We start from the raw sequence: 26281 nt of genomic DNA, 5'->3' as shown, positions 1-26281 counted from the left end.
ACTAAGTAAATCTTTTCTTAAACAGAAACGGACTTTTTCAGTCAAAAGCTTGAAAAAAGAAAGTACAACAACATTATCAGTACTTGTTGGGCCAGACTAGAGTTAGTACCGGCCAACTCTGTGCTCTTGGGTCTTACTGATTCATAGAATATAGGGACCTGAGCTGCTGTGTTTAAAACAGGCATGCTTGTGAACCTACATGTTATCGATTGTGTGTTATTTATTTAAAATAAGCAATCAGAACTTTTGACGCTCATTGATAGGTGGTCAGTTTTTTTCTACAGAAAAACTGTTTATGAAAGCGTCTATTTTTTTTTCTGACATAAAAAATAGGCTTCATATCAGGCAACCAACTGTACTTCCGTTAATACATACAAATACCCCATCTGCATTCATAAATAGTTTGCCTTGCACTTGTTACAGACTGTAATTATATCCTTTTGAAGCTGGTGGCAAAAACAACTGCTTCTCATTCAGAATGAATGCAAAGAGCCACGTGAGCTCCATTATGGAGCAGAATGCTTAAACAGCCAAAGTACTAGCTTGTCAACAGGTGGCCATCTGCAGAAAAAAAAACTAGAGCAGGAGCTGATCCATATGATTCATACGATTATCCAGAGAATTCATATAGTACACTACAGCATGGATTTGGAAGGGCTGTGTGTGTATAAGAGAGAAATGCTAAGCAAAACATCAGAGAAACACAGGAGAAGAAAGATGAGGAGATACTCAAAACAAATACTGGGAGGAATTGAAGCTGCTGGATAAAAATGCAGAGAAATACCACTTTTGTGTAAAGTGATGTCAGAAAAAGATATACTTGGAAAAGCAAGTGAAGAAATTTTCTCCTGCTGCTTAAGTTTTGCTGTGTTCACGCAAATAAGTATTATGCATACTTAACCACCAGATTTGCAACACAGGCTTGTCCAAAGAGGGGTTTTTAGGAAAGTTACTCCATATCAGCTTTGAAAATCAAAAGATAAATAATAAATTGCATTAAACTTCTTTGGGAGGACATGTTCGTTAAAATTCAAAAAGTTATTAATTTGATATAGCATAGCTCACTTAGGAAGGGACACAAAAATAGCAAGATTCAGGCCATGTTTTAATCTGAAGCAAAATATTCTGAGATACAGCAATTTTAAAAAATCTATACGTTTTCTGATTTGGATTAACTATTCTAAGTGATGTGCTCAGACAAGCACTGTCTTACTGTAGCAATCAATTATTTTTCTTCATATCTAGAAAATCTTCTGCAAGACCTCAAAGTCTGAGTAGCCACACAATCGAAGAAAAAAGCATCCTGGAGATAGTCATCTGCCAAGAAACACATTCTGGAATAGTAGTTCATGTGCAGAGCAGAAAATTAATGAAAATTAATGAAAATAAAGCTTGCTTACTTGCATAGCATAACAGCCTGCATTTATTGTTGTGTAATAATATTCAGTAAGAGGGAGGACAACCACTTAAGCTACAAGGATAAACAATTTTCTCATAGAGAAATTCCCTAAACTTTGTAGTTGATAATCAAGAAAGTCCTTTTGTGATTTTGCAACTAGAACCAGGATGACCATTAAGAAAAAAATCCACAAAGAAACCTTCACAGCTGTCTAGGAACCATACCTCTCAGGAAATAGTAACCTCCTTTAAGAAAGGATTGGCCTAATGTGGCCATAGTACATTTATGAACTAGTGTCATTATTTTGGTATTTTTACAATGTATGGGTGAGGATGATAAATTCTCATTAGAAACGGTTAAAACTTCTCAAGAGGCAAGTATGCACATAAATTGACTTTGAAGATACTTTTATTAATTTAATTTCTATTTAAATTTTGACACGGAACCAGGACTTGCACCATCTTTCTTCTTTCCTCCATTTACATTCATTTCAGGAGTAAAATGGGAGAAAGAAAAAAGAGAAAAAAGGAGAAGCTTTTAATAAACCAATAGGGCCATAATGGACTCATGGTCTAGAGCATCAAATATCCTGTTTCTGAAAAAGAAATACTCAGAAACTAGATTAATATAATTAGAAAAAAAAATCAGAAATTAGATTAATATAATTTACAACTACCACTATTTTAAATGAGTAAGAAACTGGCATACCTGGAAAAACATGATCAAGGTACCAAGAAAGTATTCCATACAGAAAAGCATCAAAAAGCATCATTTTAATGGAAAACAGAAAACTATATTCATCTCCTTCTAAGGGACTGGTTCTGATGTTACCCCACTGTAGGCCAAGACCTTGCTCTTCGTAGCGTGACAAGTATTCTGTACCAAAACCAAAAGCTACTTGAGAAAGGAAACTCTGCAATAAAGAAAAAAATGTTATTAATTCAGACAGAGGGACATTTTTTTAAACACAAACATAAAAAAGAGAAGACCTTTAGGGACTGGACTTCAAAATTTAATACTGCATAAAAATAGTAAAAATAGTAAGAAAAGAAATGTTTTCACTTTATTATCAGACTGGAGTGTCTAATCCCCTGATTATGATGAATGGTGGCAATTCTAAGCTGTAATTAGCTCTACTAGATTGAATTCAACCTTTCTTTAGTAAAATGGGATCTTTCACAGATTTTTAAGCGAATGTCTCCACTCAGAAAATCTGAGATATACATCTTGTACTGAAGAAATAAACTGCCTGGGTGTATGAGATAAGTCCAGTGTCAGGAACAAGACAAAGCACACCAGATTCTCAGAATAATGTTTGGTTTTAAACTATCACTCATTGCTCAATTGTTTTACTCGTCCTAAAAAAAATATTTTTCAGACTCTCATCCACACACACAACCTTGCTGTACTCATCGTAATTAGCTGTTCTTCAGAGGCCAGTCTTTTAAGAAAAATATAAGATAACCAAGCATAGCAGGAACAGAAAAAAGCATTCACCACTTCCGGATGGCAAGGAGGCAAATATCCCTCCTTGGTTTTGACATCCTTCTCTTTTTGGTGAGAAGAGATTTATCTTTGCGCTCAGATTGCGTGTAAATTTCAAAATTTCTTCTCAAATCAGAACTTGTCATGGGCCAACCTAACTCAGTTCCTGACTTACTGACAGAATTGTTTTGTGTTGTATTACTTTTATTTGTAGAACTTAAACTGGTATACCCTCCATCTATATAGGTTTCTTAATGTAAGAGTAGAAGACAGTACATTTCTTACCTAAGCTGTTAAAATGCTCCACAGAGATGGGGAGACTGCATTTAGTCCCCTTCCCCTCTTTCTGATTCGTTGTGCTGAAGAAAATCAATCTGAATAATTCTGCATGCTCATAGTTCTGTTTCATAGAAAAGTAAAAAGTTTCCAGCTTCATAGCAAGATATTTGCCAAAGCTTTAATGTCTGCTTTCAAATCCTACCTCTAAGTTCTTGTAAAGAAGGCAAGTGAACACGACATCTTCTCAACCTTATATTACTCTTCGACTAGATTAGAGGATATGAAAAAGACAACCCTTTCTGTTAATTGCCTTTTTATTTATTAAATATGCTAGAAGTGAGAATTGTTTTGAATTATAGGAATTATTCAAAGCTTTTTGAACTGTGCTGATTTTCTAACATTCAGAAAGTAAAATGATATTTATCGAATTTTCTAAAAGCCATAAAATTACTTCTTGGTCACTAGGCCTGCTAAAAAAGCCTATTCTCTTGCAGTCTTTAGTTATTCAAAGGTCCAGAAGTGTCTGTTCCCAAGAGTGGAAAAAGCTGAGAGGATGAAGTGTGCAGTGCTTTGTTACTCACACACACATGCTGAGCAGGGCAGCTAAAATTTGAACCCAAAGATATTATATGAGTGAAAGGCTTACTGCTAGGATCTTCAGATTAACAGTCATGCGATCTTGCCAGACAAAGCAGACAATGTGAGGCAGGTACAAGGTGAAGTACAGGACACCACTGCAGGCAGCTGCCAGATTTGCTTTGGAGAAAAATGTGCTGAACAAGAAACATTGCATTATGGTGGCTGTATTGAATGTCAGTAGAAATAGGAAGAAGAGAAGTGGACTGCTATAATGCAGGACTTGGCCATGCTGTAAGCAAAAGGAAAACAGATTAATTTAAGAGTGCTACTCACATTCTGAACTACTAGAAAATGTCAGAATTGCTAATGAGACATAACCTGTAATGAGCATTAAAAGCCATTCTTTCTCACCCAGTTTTTTTTTTTTTTTTAAAAAAAACTCTTCTAGCCAGTAATGTTTCAACACTTATGGTTGTTACAATAACAACAAAAATCCTTCATCTAAATTTATCCTTGCTTTTGGATTGTGACTTCAGTTCAATACTACAGACTGTGAAGTTCATTTTGTATTCAATGATTGAATTAAGACTGCAGCTGATTGAGAACACATTTTGTCCTTGTCTTAATATGTAAATGATTCCAAGCAAGATGTGCCTGTGTGGAATTTTATTTTGAATGCAACCAACTGAACTGTCATAAGAATTTTTTTCACTGATCTCATATCTTCTCCCCAGTTCATCTGTTCAATGTGTAGGAAACATTATTTAAGAAAACCTGAAAAAAATACCTCTTAAGAAAATATAACAGGAAAATTATAAAGTAGTACTTTCTGAACATAAATTATATTCTAATTCCAGAAGACTATCACTGCTGAGGAAAACAACTGCAGTTTATTGGAGGTCCCTTTGTACTTAGTAACCCACAGGATATCTTTTGACTATTCTTCCTTAGAACTTTTTGTAGATGAAACAATATACAGAGTAATTAATTAGATGCATTGTTTTGTAAGGGTTCTCACAATAAATCTTTCCAGTGAATTTAACCTTCCATCTCTGCTAAGTGCTCATGCTGTACAGAGGACTGCTTACAAGAACGTGCTTCCTGCATGCTATAATCAGAACAAGTCAACAGCTACTCCCATCTCCCTATGAATGACTACTATACCTTCCCAACAGCAAACTAGCATCAACAGTGCAAAAAGGGAGAGTTTTTATGGTTGTTCATGCGATAATTCTTACCATAATTAGTGCTGTGAGGAGGAACGTGCTCACAGCCATCATGAAGAAGCTGTCTAGGAACCAAGTGCACCAAATCACTCCATTAGTGATGCCTCTGTTCTTCATAGCCTCCTTTAGACGCTTTTCCTTCTCCAGCACTATACTCTTCACAGTCATAGAAACAGAATATATCCAAGCTAGCACCATGAAGATGGGAAAGGAGCGGTTTAAGGTTATCATAAAGCTACAAAAGCAAGAAAAGAGGGATGAAAAAATTTAAGTAAAACAGACAAACATTAAGATGAAAAGCAAGAACAGAAAGGAAAAGACTGGGAAAGAATGCATTTATTAACAAGGGACTGGGAATTCTCAGTCTAAAACTAGGCTATGCATAGTGCAACAGAGCATCACAGGGTTTGCATATCAGCTGATATGCCTGTGGCTGCTGTAGGCTTCAGAGAGCTTTTGCACAGATGAAGATTCTATCCTGCAGTATTCTCAGAGGGGAGGAAGTAAACAGCAGGCTTGCCAGGGCAACTATCTGTCAGGCTGGCAGGTAATGGCAGGTCAAATAACTGTCTGCATCTGCAGTTATCTGAACTACTAGAATTGCTTGCAAAGAAACACAATGAATGAATCAAAATGATTTCTGAAACTTTTTTTTTTTTTTTTTTTAAAGATTTATAGTAAGACAGCAGTAGTAGAAAACAGCATTGGAACAGGCATGCTCTAATCAGAAAAGCATGCACCACATCATCTAGAGTACATGTTCAGGCAGTGCTAATGGAAAGGTCGTAGCAACCACAGATCCTCTGAGGACCCTCTGCACCCAAGAGGCTCACTTTCTCACTCTCTGAGCAAAAAAATACCTTTCTCCTTCAGGAAAAGAAATTCCTGGAATTTGTTGCTAGATTTGTGTTAAGACAAAAGCAGTCATTCTACACAAAAATCAATGGACTGGAATTAGGGAAAAGAAGGCTAGATAAGACCAGGTAATTGCTGAAAACTGTATCATCTACAAGGGAAGGAAAAGGACCGATGTTAGCAGAAACTGACAGTGCACATCCAGCTTTATTGCAAATACTCTTTATGTAATTATAAATGGAAAAACATTTAGGGGTTAGGATTCTATAAGAAAAAATTCCAAGAATCTAAATTGTCTTAAGATTCTGCAAGATCTGTAGAGAGCTGGATGCCTTTAAGCACCAAAAATATGTAAAGCTGTGAGAACTATTATATCTAAATATAAGTCTAGGTCTAGAGTTTGATAATGCACTTGATGAGACTGGGTTGCTGTATTCTTCAGAACTTACAGAGATAGAAAGACAGGTACAAGTTTACCAGGATTTGTATTGTTCGTTCAGTTTTTCTTTAGAAAATGGTTCTTTTTGTATAAAGGTAGATTTTATAGATATAATTAGGGAAATAGGCTTGCAGTAGAGGGAATCCTAAATAAGTAACTGAAGGAGGCAGCATTGGTTCTAACGCAGGTCAGTGCTTTGCATTTAGTTTTGCTGCAGGTGCTGTTCAGTTTTAGAGTTAGTTAAAAACTTTCAGAAAGATAATGTTTTTGTTGGATCCTGTTTAATACACAGAGATAGATCCAGGACTGACTTTTTTAGGTACCAAAGCATTTTATTTGGGTGTCATGCTGACAATGAGTTCTCAGCTGTAATTAGTGTGAAAGCTTATGTTACGTTATTACTAGTGTCCGGAAACATAAGCCTGAAAACAAACAAACAAAACTCCAAAGTTGATTAGTTATTTATTTTTGCTGTTAAGGGGGCAGTGTTTTTTGCTCATTTTTGTTCTGGACACTGGTTGCCTGGTTGCAAAGGCCAGACTGGGACTAGGGGTAGAAACTTGGCAAAGGTGGCTTTTGAAGTCTGGGTTATGGAGGGATATGGAAAAGAACAAATTCAGTTACGCCTCAGTCATTGCTCTCATATATATGCCTTAGGACTAGTACTAGAACTAGTGCTTGGGAGTCTTACAGTGTCCATCACATCAACTAGTCATCAGAATTGAAATAATAAACTGCTCTTACTCACACATCATCCACAAAACATGGATATGGCATTTGCTGAAGATAAATTCCTTGTGGCACTTCAGTGTTGGTCTGGGTCTTTATAATCCCATGCTCAATCATATCTTGGAGATAAGCAAAGCCTCCCCAGATATAACGTAAATCATCCACAGGATCAGCTCTTGGACCAGGATCCCAATACCTTAAAAAAATTTCACATGGAAATCATTTGGGTAAATAGTATCTTTAAGGAAAAAAATAAAAAAGGAAAAAAATCTTCGCTACTGATGTTGCTGGGGCATTGCTTGTATTTGCCTTTCCCAGTTTGTCTGTCAGACCACATTGACTGACAAAGATTATAACCTAGAATATTCTTTTGCTTCCTTTAATTTTCTTTATACTTAAACAGAATAGTAATTTTTCACAAAAATGTGCATAAATAAATCATGTTACAGAGTAATTGTTTTAGGATAGAAATAACTATTTGCAACATACTATCCTTAGACATTAAGTTGAAAGAGCTAGATTTCAGTCATCAGACCTCCATGTGGGGGCATTTGAGGAGGTACAGCAGAGAAGTTCTGCTGTGCTGGTGGAGGAGAGATGGATCATAATCCATGTGGTTCTGCCTTGTTCACTTTTCTCTGTAATAGTGCTAGTTAACACCTTGCAGCAGATCAATGAACAGATTCTGAGCACAGTCATTCCCTTTGCGATATATCCATGCACCTACCTACTACCTGGTCTGATGGTTGCACGAGTGATATACCACTTGTGTTAGAACCTGGTAACTAGAGATGGATTCTGCTCTGCATTACATACTAAATACTGGTGAATACAATTGAATTTCATGCATGTATCCAAGGAAGGTTCTAATGTCCTTGTATTGCTTATATTCAAGTGATAACCAGGAATAACCAAGAAGGAATCATCACCTACCTATCTTTGATTTTATTTGTTTTCTCCACAGCATCTATGTCCATCCGAATCTTGTATTTCACATGCGGTAGAAGAGTTTTTCTTGTAGGGTCTATATCCAGAAAAACCACACCAGCCCAGAATTTGTTTTCCTCTAGTAAATGAAGGGCTTGATGAGTTAGCTGGGTTTCGTCATGATAGCCTTCAAATTTATCCAGAGTCAAACACTACAAATAACCACAAAGATAACAAAATGCATTGGAATAAGCTAGCAAGAGCTATATATTAAAGCAAACATGAGTGGCTGACAATAGAAAAGGTAGATAGTTTCATATGAAGTAGTTGCCATTTTACTGCAAGGGTGGACAAATACTGGAAGAGGATGTCCATAGAGTATGCAAAGCTTCCATCTTTGGAGATATTCAAAGCCCATCTGGACATGGTACTGGGCAGCCTATTCTACTGACAAAGAGTTGTATTAAATGATCTCAGGAGTCCTTTTCAACCTAAGGAATTGTATGATTATTTGCAAAAAATTTGTAAGAGTAAGGATCTTCCTATAAAGAGCAGAGAATGCTAAAATCCCACCTTTCAATCCCATTTACAATCAAGACACTTCTCTACTTACAGAAGGGCAAGGACTAAGTTTACTCACCATTACGGCAATAAGTTTCTAAATGTGAAAACTCATTTCTGACATTTTCTTCTCTGCTTTGCAGAGTGTCCACAGAGAGTTTTGGGAATGAAATGGGGGAGCCTTTTGAAACCAAAGCAGCAGTAGAATTAAAAGCAAATGCATTAATAAATCCTCCTAGCATCGCTTGTCTGGTCTGATAATATCTGTCTGATTAACCAAATGTTCTCAAATACAGTTGAGGAAGAAAACCCAGCCCTCTGTATAAAAAGGATGCTTCCCCCATCCTGTTCTACTCCTTGCAGGGCTTGAGGGAGTCATGAGCAACACACTATTTGGCTTCCTAGGCTAATGAAATATAGGTATATTACTGACTCTACTGCAGATATAGTGACAAAACATTGTCTTGCTTAATTAAGCTGTAAATTAGAAAAAAATAATTAAATTTAGCATCAAAAAGGAATCTCTTCTTCATCTCAAACTGGCTTCTCAGTACTGTTTAGGAGTTTTACTTAACTAATAGCCTGAAAGACACTAGGCATGGATCATCTCCACTTCTCTCTTACTGTGGAACATAACTACAGGGTCATACATATGACCTTTCACTGCAGAATGTACAGTGTCTGGACTAGACTGCGAAGCAGCACAGACTCTTACCCAGATGTCCAGTCAAGGAAGCAGCAAAGACTCAAAAGAGAAAACACAAGTGCTTATGGGTTTTCTTTGTGAGCAGAATAAAAGAAAAACTTGTGCAAGAATACAAGCTGACATATTAGTGTTGCAATAACAGCTCCTTTGAAGTGAAAAGAGATTTTATATTGTAGTCTACTAGACAAAATCCGAAATTCTTTCCCTTAACATGAATTGCATTCAAAACAAGTGCTGCATTCTCTAACTAGGGTTTTTTTTCCCCCAGTAAATTGCAACAGAGCTTGTGCCTTTAGAAACACTGTTATGTCAAAATTGATTCATCTTCCACTTGCTAAGATTTATTTCCTACCTTAAACCAGTAAATATTTAATAATTTTAAATGGCCCAATAAAGATGGGAAAACCAAAGTTAAATATCAACAAGAGGATTAGAAAATTAAAACAGAAATTAGTGTGTATTAAGAGATGCTTAGCCCTCTTAAGAGTTTGTCTGTTCTGTAGCCTAAGGTAATCAAAGGGAGTGACAGGAAATTCTTGGGTGATGTGAATAAACAGCTACTGCATAACTTCTAAGACTCTCAGTTGTACCACATAAATCTGGAACCTCCAAGGATGACTTCTGGCAGCAGATTACCCTCACTGTATATGCTGGTGAGAGGTAGGGTGAACCTGAAAAGGAGCTATTTGTTCCCATTGTGCTTGGTACATTGTGAAAATATTTCCAAATGCTAGCAACTTAGTGTAAACAGCAGACTTGAAAGTACTAGCTTGTTACAATGAGCTTAGGACACTAAGATCTACTACCAAGTACAGTAACTGCCCCAGTACTGTGGTTATTCCACTACTGATCTGTACTGATGCAATATATCTCACTCAGTTTAAATAAGAAATACTTCTGTTAATATGATACTAAACATCATCAGAAGAATTAGCAGAACTTTATGCAAAAGCTTTATTGCCCTCTATTACAACAGCTTTAAGAAGGCAGACAAACCTTAAGGTCCTGCCTTCTCAGATAGGTTCTTTTAGTTTGAACTAGATAGAAATCAACAGGGCTAGGCTTGATCCTATTGCCTACAATTAATATCAGCTTTCTCTGTGAGCTTGAGGCTTAGCCATTTAACCATTACTAACTATCCTTTCAGATACTGTACGAAATAATTAAACTCTTTAAAGACTCCAAACCTCAGATGAGAAGTGCTAAATGTGTATTATGGCCAAGTGCAACAGCGTTTTAAACTCTCAGTGTTAATCCTACAGCATCGCAGGCTCCACTAATTTTGTCTAATTTCTTAAGTTTACAAAGAAGAGTTGGCATTTCTTCTATCTAACTCAGCAACAATCCATGCCATCTCAGGTCCAGTTCCAAACATGTTTTTACCTAATATCAGAAAGATACAGGAAAAATATAACACCTTTTGTCATTTACTTGGCTCTGGGAAAGGAATGGATGTAGCAGTTTGCTCAGTCCTCTAGAAATCTAATATTTTTTTAATCACTTTTATATTTTTATTTTTATAGACTTACTAATCTGAGTCTGACAAACTCATCTGTAAGGTACACTGTCCATGCTAGAGTAGCCTGATAGAAAGTATATTCCAAAGCATTTTCTGAATAGCTTCATATTTTCATCTATGTTTTTAGCATTTCCTTATTTACATAATGAAATTTCATGTCACTTTTTGTACTGTGACTCTCAAAAAGCCTATAAAGATACAGCACTCCTAGAAAATGGATGAAGAGATTCCAGGAAACGTCTTGTCAGAAGTGGCTACAAAACAAGCAGAAATTCCATGTGTTTTTTATCAGGTTCTCAAAATCCTGTACTGGGAATTTCCAAAGAACTATTAGTTCTCTAGTCCTGTCCTTGCAGTTTGGTAGTAGTTAAAAAAAAAAAAACAACAATGCAGTTTTCCTTAAAGAAAAAAGCACTTTCTGCTTCTCAGCCCCAAAGCACATTCAGACATTCAATTTACACTTTGAATGCAGGATTAAGGGATTGTGAAATTTAAGTCTGTTCTTTTTTGTTCTGCTGCCACAGATTCAAGGTACCGTCTATCCTGCTTCAAGATATTCTCTAGAAGTATTCCCAGCAGAGAGGGAGATGCCCTTACCTCCAGATACTGGCTGAGCAAACGCAGAGCTTGGTCTGCAGCACTGAATATGTTCCTCCAGTCAAAATCCACCATTCCCTTTTCCCTACTACCTGGAGGCCCATTGTGGAGAAAGTTGATAATGTACTCAGCAGTTAAGCCTTCAGTACCCAGCTGACTGTTCAGGAAGTCCCTCACTGTAGAGTGCTTCAGAGAGTCCTGAGGAAACATATTGGAACAGCTTCACTACAGTAATCCTCTTCATGTATCATATTTAGAAAAAGTTTTCAACTTCCATAGCTCTTTCTGAACTGCAAAGTAGTACAAAAGGGTATGTTAAGAAAGGAATTTATAAATGGGTAAATGTATAGTCAAACTGGAGGTGAGGAATGAAGAATGGATAAGAAGGAATATATCCTTGAATACTAATTGCATTTTTTCCCCTATAAGCAAGAGGATAAATATGTAATGTAATGTATGTATAAATATGTAATGTAATAAATGTCTAATATAATAGGAAAAGAAGTTTGGAAAAACATGCATTTTATTTAGAATAAACTGCTTTATAGACTTCAATCACAGATATTACTTGCAGCTGATCAAAATCAGATTTAAGGGAAGAAGAAATAAGCAATTTCCTCAGGCAGTAAAAATTGCTGGGTCCAGCTAAAACATGGTTCTACTGCTTTCTTTCCCTATGTAGAATTCTAGAAAATCAACTTGGGTGTTTTGAAGGACATTTTGCAGAAGTTAGAAAGCAATAATTACTGTCTTTATTAAGAAGTCATTATCATACTGAAGAGTGTCTCAATCTGAGGTTGCCAGAGTCTGTGTAATACATTTAGGATTAGGCTTTAAACCAAGCTCAGCCAGCAACCCAGCAACCTTAAAGGCAACTGATTCCTTGCTGCAAAGGCTGTGCTTCCAGACAAACCTTCTAAAATATTTATCTTCTTGCTTAAGAAAATATAGGATGGTGAAAGGCTGCTCTTACTGAAGCTTCCTGCTAAGTTATAACATACACGGATCATATTCATTTGCAGGCTGTTTTGGAAGAAGTACCACAGCTGAGGTCCTACTTCTTCCCAAGCTTTGATCAACAGTCTGAGACGTCCAAGTTCTTCAAAAGTGGAGTTTGCCTGGAGAAAAACAGCAGGAAAGAATGTTTAGAATGCAAGACAGACAAACACATGGAATTTACAATCCAGGCATTCAGTGACAGTGAAACCTGTAATTTACAAATGTGTACTTAATAAAATTTTTATATAGCAGAAATATAAATATTCCTCAAGAAAGGAAATTTACAAAATCCATTTGGAATCTAAGTCACTTAGGATATGTTTCTGTGGTTCTTGTAATGAAAACAAAACAAAACAAAAAAAAAAACCAAGAGCCCACATTAACCCCACTTATCTTCAATTCCTTTAACTACTCAAGTTTTAGGTTGAATGATTTCCTCTTTGTCTTTTTTTCCCTTAACTATTTCCCTCTATCCTGTAGCTGGAGCCTGGGCTCTGGAACAAAGCTCTTCAGCTGAGACCCTAAAGATGGGTGAAATTAATTTGAGCATTTATATCAAGGTCACAGCAGAGAGGTAATCTGACAGAATGGTGTCTGACATGGAGGCCTGTATGAAGAAAAGTGCATTGCCATGTTGAAAAAATTGCACCCATTGACATTCATTGCCACTTGCTGAACATTTATGGAAACCAAACAGTGGATGTCAGCTCAGTATGGTGTTGGATGGTTCATTTCAGCAGTGGTGACAGTGACATGAAAGACAAGCCATATTCTGGAAGGCCATTCACAGATGTAACACCAAGAAATGAAAAACGTCTCAATCAGCTCAACTGTGCAAATTAGCTAATGGCAATGAGTATTGAAAAACAGCATTTTGTAGCTGAGAATTTACTCTATCAAACAGTGTTATCATGCTCTTTAAGTCTGTTGCACTTTCCATGGAAATAAACAGGAGGTATTACTTTCAGAGCAATCTACATACATATGAATATTACAGTTTTTGTCAATGCAAATATAGGAACACGCCATAAAAAAGGCTACTTGAGCTGGAAAAAGTATTTTGGGCCAAGGCATGATGAATTAGAGAAGACATGCCTCCTGTTTTTTTTTTGTTTGTTTGTTTTTTGTTTTTTTTTAATGAAATGTAACCAGTCCTCTTCTAATGATCCTCAGAACAAGAGGAGTTCCTGAAGAAAATCTGATTAGGTTGACTGTTTTTCAAAGTATGTTTCTTAGAATGCAATTTTTTAGAAATACACATTTGTATATTTTTTAATTCCTTACATTTTTAATGATTTGCTGTACAGGAGGTGAATTGGGAGCAAAGAGGATTTTTCCCATCAGCAGGGGCTTCACAGCACTCCAGGCTATTTTGGTTAAAGGGTTTGATTCCAAGTTCTGAATCAACTCATTGCAAAAGGGTGCTAAAGACAGAAAGACAAATAGTCTTTATGTAACTTTCCTTAAATTTTACCATACATAACATCCTGCAGGGCTTTTTGCTGGCAATATGGACAGCTAAGTGTATTATGAAACTGAATAGGATAAGCACATTTTATAATACAGAACTAAAATGTCTAAAAAAATGAAGAAGATTGTAAAGTAGATTTTATAGTTGCAAAGTAGACATCAGAGAGTACAGGACAGCAAACAAATTTCATATTGTTTCACTCCTTACTATGGTAGTTGATTCTGATATGGAACTATTTTCTTTCTCCTATCAGTCATTAATTCTTTCACAGAATAAACTTAAGGACTGGAGATTCAGCAGTTCAGAATTTGATCTTATAATGAACTTAGAACTAAGCATTTTTACATAAGCATTTCAATCTTACTTCTGCGTTATAAATTATTTTCGCAGTCAGAATGCAACTTTTCTGTTCCTTGGCTAAGGAAATGGAAATACTGGATCTTCTACTGGTCTTGTGACAGAAGTAGAGTCAAGTATCAACACAGATAGTGGCATTTAGAATTCTCTCTGCTGGTAAAATGCTCACCTCTACTTTGCAACTACACAAACATGTCAGTCATACCAGAAGGAACAGACAAATCTAATGCAACAAAAACTTATATATGTAACAAAAATAGTGTGTGATCTCAATATAAAAAAAAAAGATAAATGGAAAGTTAAAGAGGACAATAAAGAGATAAAATAATAAATAGCAGAAAAATAAAGTTGGTTCCTCTTTGATTTCTTTTCTATTGCAACTGCAAGTAAAATTATTTTATCTGTCTCTAATTTCTCAAATCAACTGCTTTAAAGCATTATTTTATAAAAGCCATAGTGGTATTCTAGCATACACTGCATATGTACACAGTATCTATCGTGGTTTGGTGGAAAAACTTACTGGTTGTATTATCATAAAGATAAATGGATTTCTTTGTGGAATCAATCCCCAGGAAAGCTTTGTAGTTGTTATCTTCATACCAGTTGAAAGAAAGCACTCTGGATCCACCTCCTTCTGGGTAGCCACAGAAAAGATCAGAAAGGGAGCTCACCAAGTGGTCTAAAGATTCTGGTATTCCACCTTGTACAAATGGTTCCCAAACCATTAAAAGGTCCTGAACACTTTGCTTCCTGGCTAGCTGCAGTAAAAAAAAGATTTCTTTGTTAATTGCAACCCTCAAAGGAAGAAAGTATTTGGAGAGATCTCCATTGTGCAAAGACTTGTAAAGTCTAGAAGCAGTCAGAATCTGACTATTTAATCTCTGTGCTGGTTACAGGCACCATTTTCAGTTCTTGTTCTTTCATGTCTATTCTGAATAAATCAATATGCTTCAGAATTGCTAATGCTTATGTCCACATTTATTTTGTGATGAGGGAAGAATTAATTTCTAAGAAAGCATATCTTCCCAAATAATTCAGTTTTCTTTCTGATAAAGCGGGTAATGGGAATAAGCAGAATAAAAATAGAAGACTACACATCACTCAGAAAAGTGGTGCCTTCTATTATTAGACCACTTACCTTTTGTACTGCTTGGGAAACATTAGATAGCACCCTCCCCCAGGACCTGAGGTCAGCACCTGGTGAATTTCTGTCCAACACAGTGGGAAGCTGCAAATACATGAGAAATATAGATGTGTTTTGAATAGTTTATAAATGACAACAGCTAATACAATAAGAAAAGAAAATCCAAATGGCATCTCTAGTTCAATGAGTTATTTGGAACACTGTCTAGACAGTTTTGTTCGTCCACAAAACCATTACCTGCACATAGACTCACGTACCAGGTTGAGTGAGTGGCCTTACTATCATGAGGCTGAAAAAGTCACAATCCATTGAAAATATAGCTTGGTATGTTTTGCTTTTCTAATTTCACCACACCAAGAAGTGCAGAAATAAGGAATGAAGCAATAGCCATTTATGAGAAGCTTCTTCTCAGACAGTGTGATGTAAAGACTCTTGTTAGCTTTCTCATTTATCAAGTATTCATTCAGGAGGCCACTGCTTACCATTGAGGAGAATTAGCTGGTAGTACCTGCAAGAGCTCCTGATTTTCAAGACGGGTTCTTACTGTCTGTTAGATCTGGTAGAAACCATTGATTTTCCAGGCTCCTACAGACTGATCAAATGACCTTGCTGCCAGGGGTTTACACTTTAATTACCACTAACTGTCTAAGAAACAGGTGACACCATAGCATGGTGTCATATACTACTTTGCTTACATTGTTGCATCCGATTCCAGGTGACGGAGATGAGAGACTTCTGGGTTTTGGCAGCACAGCAAGCAGCACAGTCATAGCCTTTCTCTCTCTCCCATACTGCATTAATATTGAGGTATTAATTGTCTCTCTCTTAGAATTACCTTACATTCTTTTACCATTTGCAGTAAATTTATTCTTTCCTTATCTTAATTTGTGCTTGAAACCATGTAAATGGTTGGTTATGCTAGACAGCTGTAGCCTGAAAGCCATGAAGTACGGAGAGACTGACAGTGTAACAGTATAGAAAATCATCTAGGATTTTGAATGCACCAATCTATCTAATGCATAAGTTTAAATTAAAAAGCTCTAACAAAGACTCATCCTGCCTACAAAACTCAGTACAGATTTATGCTCAGTATAGTTACATAACAAGTGCACGGAGTGACGCTGTCCAAAGCAACTATTTCAGCAACCTGTGTCTATGCTTAGTGAAGAACTGCTTATCTCCTCCCAAAACTGCAGTAAAGTATTCAAGAATTTTATTTTTATATTTTTAAGGAGTTTAAAGAAGTTCAAAGGGGAAAAAAGCCACAAATATATTAAAATTATTTAGCAACTTTAACGATAGGTGCGTAGGAAAGCTTCTAACAACTTAATTTCTCATTGTGCTAGGCATCATGAAAAGATAGACCTTCTCTTTAGAGTTAAGCATGCACTAAAACTGCTGGGAACCAGGCTATGGATAGCCTTTCGATGCTGAGGGGAAGTCTTGGCAGGCAAATCTTGTAGTGACGGATCAGAGCACAAACCAGCACCCGAAGACCCAGTCTTTTGCAAGTCCAGAATTTGGCTTCAGGTTTATGTTTCCATTTCCCCACATGAGTCTATTTCTGTTTAAACACAGACGATTTCTTCATCAAATCTCATCCTTCCATTTTATTTAACATGACAAGAAAATAATTACATTAGCAGTTTAATCCTAAAGCTGGGTAGTGCAGTGTGCTTAAGGAAATTCTTAAGTGCTGAAAACATACCTGGGAAGTATTGTAGGAGTAACTCTCTGCTACTTCCAACGAGCATCAGATATTTGAAAATATCTGTGCACATATTTAGAAATGAAAAATAGTCAAAAGCTGACCATGGATTCCTAACAGGACTGGCAAAATCACATAGGCACAAAGAATGACCGTGAATGCTACAAAAGCAGTCCCTGTTTCCAGTTCTGAATAACACAAAGCTGAATTAAATCCGTGCTAAATTAATCGTGGTATTACTCCGCCGTGACAGCAAAGTTGAATCAATTCTTTAGAATCTTTAGATTTAGAATCTGCATAGTACAAGCTACCTGCTGTATACAGCAAGCTGTCGAAGTGATGATCTCATGATAATAACTTACATAGTAAAAACCAGCAAAATAAATGCAGTGTTGCAAAATACAGTCATAAAACAGAATATGTACACAGTGATGGACTATCATGGAAAGAGACCTTGGAATCATTACAATTAGTTCTCTAAAAGCACCAGGGAATATTAGATAATACAAGAAAAGAGCAGAGAGCAATTGCAAATATATATCATTATATCATCGTGTACTTATTTCCATGATACATGGATGCTGAACTCTGACTGCAGTTGTGGTTTATTTACAGCAAGGACACAATAGAAATATGAACAACACAAAGAAGGGTAACAAAAATCAACAGGAGGAAAAGCTACTGTAGAAAGCATGATTAAAGCCAGTAGAACTTGTTTAAAAACAAAACAAAATGGTTTGTGTAGATATTGTAATTCAAGTTGCACCATGGCTTTGACTTTAGAGTAAAATTCTGCCTTGCTGGATGAAGCAGACAGGATGGAATGGCTGGGGTTATTTCAGATCCCTAGTAGGTTGTGCTGCATCCTGTTCTGTTACACAATCTGGGAAGAAAACACTGATTTTAAAATTTTATTTGATTCTTTTAGTTCTGTTGTATGGTGAATTTCTGTTATCTCCTAAAGTATGTTCCAAACTGTCTACTGCTCCTGCTGATGATAGGCTAATAATCCTACATCAATAATCACACATTTGCAGTGGCAAGTGAACGAAAACCACTTAAACACTGGTGATGCACTATGAAAAAAAATTGTTGAAGTTCAATGAAGTATCACATAGGTGAGGATCATTGTGTTAGTACTTACCAGCTGAAATAGCTTAAATAAATCAACATTTGCATACAAGGCATCTTCTACTCTCTGTAGGCCTTCCTGGGAGAGAGCACACATGGCCTTGTGAACAGAAGGGAGGCCTCTTCGGCTGCTGAAGATAATAAAGCGGTCCAAGAGCATCTGGCTACAAGCAATGTCCTTCAGCGTCAAGTTCGGTACACCATAAGCAAACTGCAATCAAAAACAATTTATTATTTAATTTTGTGAAATCTTCAGACCTGTGCAGGAACAATTAGAGATTTATAAAAAATGGACGTTTGATATCAGCACCTGCTAATATTTTCATGAATGGCGGGAAGATGAGGTCAGTGTAAACACTAATTCTTTAACAGCCTTCATTTTGTGGTATGCTAGATCACCTCACCTTCAGATAGACTTTTCTTCTCACTAGAGATTTCTCTTTTCACTGCATCCTTCTAATGAGTTTTCTTTACTTTCTGGCATATAAGCATGCCTGAGGCCATGCCATGCCACTTATTCTTATGGTTAAGCTTTTGCTTGCTTGAAAATATTCCCTCAGGGCTAACCAAATGTGCCACGCAACCCTACTTTGTTTAGCCTGGTTATGGTTTTGTTATCATCTGATCTAAAAGAAAAAGGTAATTCCAATAGCTCCTAAGCTTGATTTCCTTCACTTTTTTATTTCAGTCATGATTATTCCCACTGTAATGCTTCCACACAACATTATTCATTGCCACTGTGTACAGGCATACAGCCAGACTCTAAAAAGTCATTTTACATTAAAGTACACCCAACCTACTTATTTCAACTTCTAATATAAACATGGAACAGAAAATAAAAAATTTCTCCAGTGTTTAATGAGTGGAAGTAGTTTACAGTTAAACTAATGTAAATAAAGTGTAACCGCACAGAAATCAGCGTACCTGGAATTTTTATTGTTGTAACAGAATATGCTTGGAAGTCTGAAATTTAGCTCTGCTTGCTTTACAGTGAACACAATACATAGTAATATAATAAAATATAGCACTGGAAATTGCCCATAAACTAAAGCTCCCATCCTCTGTCCATCTCTTCCATAGTACAAACCGTAAGGAAAAAAGTTCACAACACCATGATGGCTTTAAGTCCTACCATGAAGACAAACACAGACTTTCAGACTACAGAAAATACACCTGTATTACACACACATTGTGTATGATGATAGTGCAAAAAAGAGATGCAAATTCCTAGAAATCTAGCAGGTACTGTCCCTATCATCCCTGCACATAAATGTATATTAGCATAATCTATTCTACTTACACTAGGGAGTCTGAGCACAAGTACAGCAGCAAATCCTTGAAGAGTTCTAACATAATACAATTTTAAAAAACAGGATGCCTGAAATCAAGTGCACAGCAGTAATTAAATTAACCTCCATCAATTTCCTCATCCTTTACACCAATGCTTGGTCTTTGCAAATATGTACAGTTTAAATAATCAGTCCAGTCAGCACAGGCTCTTTGCAAGTGAACATTCTTCCATAAGTAGATATGGCACGGCAAGTACTGTATGCTATTCAGTGAGTTATAGTCTACATACTAGATTATGAATTTTTAAAAATTAAATTACAAATGCGTGTCCTCAGCGTTTTTTCACCGCACAATTTCACCTACAGGGGAATCTGCAAATGCAAGTACTGCTAAGAAAGCGAGACTTGTTTTACAGCAAAGCCAAGACCTGTGAGAAGAGTGACACAAACAGGGCATTCATGCTGCATTGCTAACACAATTTAGAGAGAGGCAGAATGCAAAAAAGCAACTGAGAGGTAGAGTCTGGCTTCCAAAAAAAATCCTCCAAAACATCTCAATTCCGCCACAAATTTTAGCATTTGAATTTAACTGACCTAATGACTGAAGAAATAAAGTCTTTCACTGACATCACAGTTCTGGAAAGATGCATGTGAAAAGAAAACATTTTTTAACTGTGCACGTCTGACTTGGCATAGTCCTTATCATTCAACATGAACTGCAATACAGTTGAGCTGCACAGGGAGGCAACCTGGGAATCTTACTTTGATTTGTGAAATGAGGAAACTGTGACGTTAACATAATTGAAGGAGATTAAACAGAAAAAAAGGTTATTTACAAACAGTAGTTGCATTTCAAGAATGTTCACAAACAGATGGGTTTAGAAAAACATAAAACCTCCGCCCTTCCAATTTTTCCGGTAGGGTGGGCTGTTGCCAATCTTTCCTGAACTTATTGTATTTAACATCAGTCTCTTATCCTTATCTTAGAATGACTCAAAAAAAAACAGGCCCTCAGAGGAAAAATTCAATACTTTTTTTTTAATCAATGTGTCACTGTTTGTCTAAAGAAATGAAGTCCAAATTATTATTTCAGCTAGTTGCCTGTTTGATCAGGTTTAGATTTCAGCTCTGTGTGTCATTTCCTGCATTCCCAGGCAGCTGGGACCTAGATCTGCAGCCAGCTGTTGGCAGCAATCAGGCTCTTGTAAACAAGCTCTCAGCTTGCTTTTAGCTCACTCAGCTCTATTCCGTTCCAGCCAAGGAAAAAGGGCATCTAGCGATATGCAGGCAGAGTGGAGTGGCATGAAGAAATGGAGATGAGCTATTGTGGTAAAGGCTAAAGCCAACCACAGATCTGTATTCCAGTCACAGCTCTGAGACTTTGACCGGAACCAAGCATGAGCAAGTCACATGGGCTGGTCTTATCAATAAGATCTATAAGAAAATCTGGACATGAGCCAGCAGAGCGCTCTTGCAGCCTGGAACGCCAGTGTTGTCCTGGGCTGTGTCAAAAGAGGGGTGGCTAGCAGGGAGAGGTAGGTGATTGTGAGGCCCCATCTGGAGTACTGTATCCAGGCCCAGGAACCAGCACAAGAAGGATGCAAAGCTGTCAGAGTGAGTCCAGGGGAGGGTCACAAATTCAATTAGAGGACCAGAGCTTTTCTTCTATGATGGAAGATTGAGGGAGTTGCAATTGTTTAATCTGGGGAAGAGAAAGCTCTGGGGAGAGCTTATTGCCATTTTCCAATACCTAAAAGGAACTTAAAAGCAGGAGGGGGACTGCCTTTTTACACAGGTAGGTAGCGATAGGACAAGGGGGAATGGATTTAAACTGAAAGAGGAGAGATTTAGGTTAGATATCAGGAAGAAATTCATCACTCAGAAGGTGGTGAGGCAGTGGCACAGGCTGCCCAGAGAGCTTGTGAGTGCCCCTTTCCTGCCGGTGTTCAAGGCCAGGCTTGATGGGTTTCTGGGCAGTCTGATCTAGTGGATGGAAACCCTGCCCATGGCAGGGAAATTGGAACTAGATCTTTGAATTGCCTTCCAACCTAGGCCATTCTATGATTTTATGAATTATGATGTATTTCCCATAGCAGAGTAAGTATTCAATTTCTATTAAAATTAATTCTCTTAGGGTCTTTTGAGAACTATGAGATCAGATTTTCCTCATTCCATTGCTCTTGGAGAAAGTATTCATAGCGCTTTCTTTCCTCATTGCTGTAAATCAGCTTCTGTAAGATGACCTTATACACCTGTGATAACCATTAACAAGAAAACATCACACAGAACAATGAAAGTGGAGTTTAATACCAGATTTCTGCCAGCTTCATCTTTAACTGATGTTCATTTTTTTTAAATTCCAAGTATAAAAAGAACAGCATCTCTTTCTACAGCAGCACAGAGAATACAGCAGGACAGTATGTTCCAGCAGGTCCCGAGAATACTTCCGGAGATGGAGCTGAAAACACCATCAGTCCTGCATACATTAGCAGCTGAAGGGTTTTCAACAGCAGACGAATGAAAGCCATTGCGCAGCTAATATAGCCTAACACAACAGCACACGGTTCTCCTGGTGCAGCAGAATTCTAATGCAGAAGAGGAGTGGCAGCAGGGAGGAAAAGGGAAAGAGAAGCCCAACAGTGTATCTATATTTATTTGTCTTGTCAGAAGCTGCAAGGAAACAATTTTCTGCTATCTCTGCAGATGCAGAGACATAAAAGCAAGCTGGATGTATCAACTGACACTGCTGGCTATGGTATGGTCTTGTGGTATTGCTTCATGACCAAGTGAGGAGTGGGGAGATCTCTTGATTCTAATCAAGAACACAGCAGATAAGAAATCTGGCAGCCAGTCAAACTATCTGGAATCTGTGAGGCACAAAAGACACTGAATGCAAGATCATTAATTTCCTCCCTTTTTGGCTGCACACAGTTCTAGCATTTGTGTTTTATGTGATGGTGAAAAAGAAGAATTGAGTTTTGAGCCTCAGTTATTCACTTGTTTCAACCCACACACACTAATGCAGTGTAGAAACAGTTCCAGAGTTCTGATTCAGCAACATTCATTCTCTAATACAACATTCCCCTCGATTCTGACATACCAGTACATACAGTTGCAGAGACAGCCTGGACTACTTAGCCACCATTTAGCTGCTACAGGAGTGATCTGACCTGCAGTTTTCACTGTGAATTTTCTGAGTACGTTTGTTATTCAGCTGGGATCCAAAAAAAAATTGGGTCTGCTTTTACATTCCCACCCCTAAGGTCAGCATGCTACTTTGCTGGCACTGGGGCAGAGAATTTAAACATTAAATTAGGAGCCTGAAAATTGTTTTCTGCTGTTAATCATCAGAGCTGTTGTCCGCCAAAAAACTGAACAACTACCTTATGCTTTTGAGAAGTCTTTAATCACAAGGACATATGCCTTACTTGTCAGTATCATTTCTTAACATCTAGCTGTTCTAGATCTAGGAGCAATGATGGCATCAAACAAAATACCTTTATTTAATGCATATGCAAAATATCCATAGAATCACAGAATGATTTGGGTTGGAAGGGACCCCAAACATCATCAAGCTCCAGCCTCCCTGCCACAGGCAGGGTTACCAACTGCTAGATAAAGTACTAGATCAGGTTGCCCAGGGCCCCATTCAACCTGGCTCTGAACACCTCCAGGGTCCACAACCTCTCCAGGCAACTTGTTCCAGCACCTCAGCATCCTCTCAGTGAAAAACTTTCCCTGACATCTAATCTAAACCATCCCTCCTTTAGTTTTAAAACTGTCAAGACAAAAAGCATTCTTCTAGGTTAAAAAATACACAGCCACTAAAGCAGATGTATAGTGTGAAGTCCCCACTGAAGTTACTTTGCATATACAATTCAAGAGGCTGTATTTTAGGCAGGTAACTGGTAGCTTTTGTACTCCACTCACCTGTTCAGGGCGCACTTGAGCATTAACAAGCTGGAAAACAACTGCATCAGGAAGGCCAAGGTTTTCCAGTAAGAAGGAAGTGAGAGTTTCCCCATCTTTCAAAATGTCTAGAATTCTTATTCCTCTTCCTGGATAAAGAAAAGAGTACAGGGATAAGTGAAATGCCAGATAAAGGAAGTTAAAGAGCATCTCAAATCCTAGTTTAAACCTGCAAAAACTATGTATTTTGGCTCACATGCTTACAGTGACTAATGGGGTCTAAAACTACTTTTGAAATTCAAAATAATATTTTGCAAAGGAATGCTTATCAGAAAATACGCACTGCTAGAACTCTCCACATCTGATTTCTCAAAGATGCTTCAGAGTGGGACTTCAGAAATAGAAGTACTGATAGCATCCCTAATTGCATTTGAAAGTCTCTGCCTTTTTTCTGCTTTATTTCACATGTTCAGATCGAAGCACGCTATTATTGTTAGTATTACAGTCCCTTCAGCTCGGCCTTGTGTAAATAGTTTCAGTCAGTCCTTTACACTTTCACTAGTTTATAATTTACTGTTGATAATTTTATCTATTTAACCCGATTCTACAATTTTTGCAAGAACAGCCCCTTAAAAATCTTTCACAAGCAAAACTTCTTATTTTCCTTTGAGAAGCAATTACTCCTGCATGTATCCATTCAAGCAGTAAATACTGAAAATGTTATCAGGTGCCTGTCTCCTGTATTTTCTCTGATGCCCTTCCTGGTACCTAGGCACAGTGGAGGAAGAATAATGTTGCAGGAAGAAGCGGGAAAGTGGGTCAAGAAAGGAGGATTCAAGAGGTGAATCAGGTTTAAGGAATCAAGAGAAGGAGCAGTCTTAGTTCTGGCATCTGGTAGTTTTTCATTTTTCAGCACTGCAACTGTAATATTCTGTTAAGGATTTTTACAGGCAATGATAGAAAGCAATATATACACAGAACACATATAGTTAATTACACAGTACATTTTTCCATAAAGATAAAAGTGGCTATTCACATTTCATTACTTTTGCTCTGGAACCAACTTTTAGTTTGTTTTATGAAGTAGAAGATTAATTTTTTTTTTTTTAATTTAATTACACACATTAAAAACAGTTTTCAAAACAGCATTGTATTTCACAGGAATTGGGAGCAATGTGCTGTGTTTTCTGGTTGCTCAGTAGATACAGGATGCAAAGGCAAACCCCCCCCAAACCATGGGGTCTGATATTTAGCAAACTCATTGCACTTCATGCTTTTCTTCTTCCCTGTACAGGTAGGTTTAGTTTCTATGGCTATGTAAAAACCGTGTCTCAGATTATACTCAGGTTCTTGTTTGCATTTGGATCTTCCTACCGTTATTTACAATGACAGACCTTTTCTTACTTCTAATGAAAAACTTCTGATGGGATAGTGGAGCACCTGTATGTGAAGATTTATAGGCATCTTATTAAAAATATATGTTGGGTGATAATATTTGATTTTAATATTATTCCTGTGGCAAAGAACTTGAAAATGGGATAGTTCTCAAAGCCAGTCCATTTTTGTGTCACTATTTCTATGAACATATTTTCAAATTATATATTTAAAGAGCATATATTATATTTAAAGCATTAATGGTCCATGTTTTATTTTTTCCCAGGACAGTGTTTTTAGTTTGACATATTGCTTTGAGTAAAAGTTAATGGAGTCTATAAACAAAGGGAATTGCAAATAATGTAAATGTGCAGTGGTTTCTCTCTTTAAACATATCACCAAAAAAGGCAGAAAGGGCTTTTTAATCATTGTCGCAAATACGTTTCAAAACAAAAATCTGTTTAAATCTCTTCTCTGGGTTATGCCCTAATTCAAGCATGTTCCTGGCTTTTTATTCCTCTGCATCTTCTTCCAGTGATGCTTTCTTACTGCTTTTGCCTCTACTATATTAACAATTAGTGAAACCTCTCCATCCATGTTTTGCTTTGGGTGGTGACACATCCATGTTTTCACATTTTGAGTTTTGTTTGCAGTTACTTAAGGAAGCTGGCTGCAGAATGAAGCCACATGATTCTCTCTAAAATATATATTTTTTTTAAGCCACCAGCTAATGAATTTTAGGCTACCTTCTCAAACAGTAAGAATAGTCACAGTCAAGTGTAAAACACATTAAGTTGTTGTTAGTCCCTGCATAGTAATTACTAGATGGATTTCAAAAGGCAAAATTCAGTGGTTTATGGTCATAGAGAAAACAATTACCTGCAATTCTTTCAGGATTTGTTCTCATTGTTTCCATAAACTGAGTCATAATGATCAGTTCTTCCCAGACTCTGCCAAGGTCATGGATTTCAGGGGCTTCCAGTAAGAGCTCCTGAGCATCTTTATATACTCTTGCAAGACTGAAAGAAGAAATAAGCAACAATGATAATTTATGACTGATGACTATTATGAACATTTCATATATGTATTTTCAAATTTTACTTTCTCTGTGGTAGGGATGAGGAGAAAAAGTTAATTTATCTTCATCCTTGAAACTCAAAGCTCAATTTTCTGGTGACAAGAAAGTACTTTCAGTGAATTCAGTTAGATAAGGGAATCCACATGGTTCAGAGGGCTACTTGTGTGGCAGAAGGCTGGCCTCTCGTACACCTATATTACCACACACTGTTGGGGACTGGACCTTTCCCATACAGCACTCCATATTTGTGGTGCAAATATGCTCTAGTTATGACTAAGGATCAGTTTTGGCAGTTAAATGGTCCACTCAGCCCTGCTCAGCTGGATAAGTGACAAAATTACCAGATAAAGAATCCTCCTCCCTCTCTCAGTTCAGACCCTTCTAATGTGGTAGCAGCTTTTAAGTACTTTCAAAACATTTCTTCTAGGAGAAGTGGGAAAAAACGGCAGTGCCCAGTTTTACCAAAGGCAGCTGTTCTGGGTTAAGACATACATTTCAAGCAAAGATGCAGTCAGGTCCT

At 37.2% G+C, this 26281-nt stretch overlaps 1 protein-coding gene across 1 annotated transcript in view; it reads right to left on the bottom strand.

Moving 5' to 3' along the window:
* The window catches only part of ABCA4 (ATP binding cassette subfamily A member 4), a 66199-nt gene that overhangs the window by 38402 nt on the left and 1516 nt on the right, over positions 1-26281 (bottom strand). Inside the window, exons 2-14 of the mRNA XM_085231209.1 lie at positions 25563-25702; positions 23331-23458; positions 18125-18322; positions 15267-15356; positions 14649-14886; positions 13585-13724; positions 12303-12419; positions 11302-11499; positions 7925-8130; positions 7011-7187; positions 4981-5203; positions 3810-4031; positions 2108-2312 (exon numbers count right to left, since the gene is read on the bottom strand). Of these exons, the coding sequence (XP_085087335.1) occupies positions 2108-2312; positions 3810-4031; positions 4981-5203; positions 7011-7187; positions 7925-8130; positions 11302-11499; positions 12303-12419; positions 13585-13724; positions 14649-14886; positions 15267-15356; positions 18125-18322; positions 23331-23458; positions 25563-25702 (2282 nt within the window). The remainder of the gene's footprint in view (positions 1-2107; positions 2313-3809; positions 4032-4980; positions 5204-7010; positions 7188-7924; positions 8131-11301; positions 11500-12302; positions 12420-13584; positions 13725-14648; positions 14887-15266; positions 15357-18124; positions 18323-23330; positions 23459-25562; positions 25703-26281) is intronic.

The sequence above is a fragment of the Meleagris gallopavo genome, chromosome 10, assembly GCF_905368555.1.
Source record: "Meleagris gallopavo chromosome 10, MGAL_WU_HG_1.1, whole genome shotgun sequence".
Classification (NCBI taxonomy): Eukaryota; Metazoa; Chordata; class Aves; order Galliformes; family Phasianidae; genus Meleagris; species Meleagris gallopavo.
This window is presented reverse-complemented; position numbering and strand designations above follow the sequence as displayed.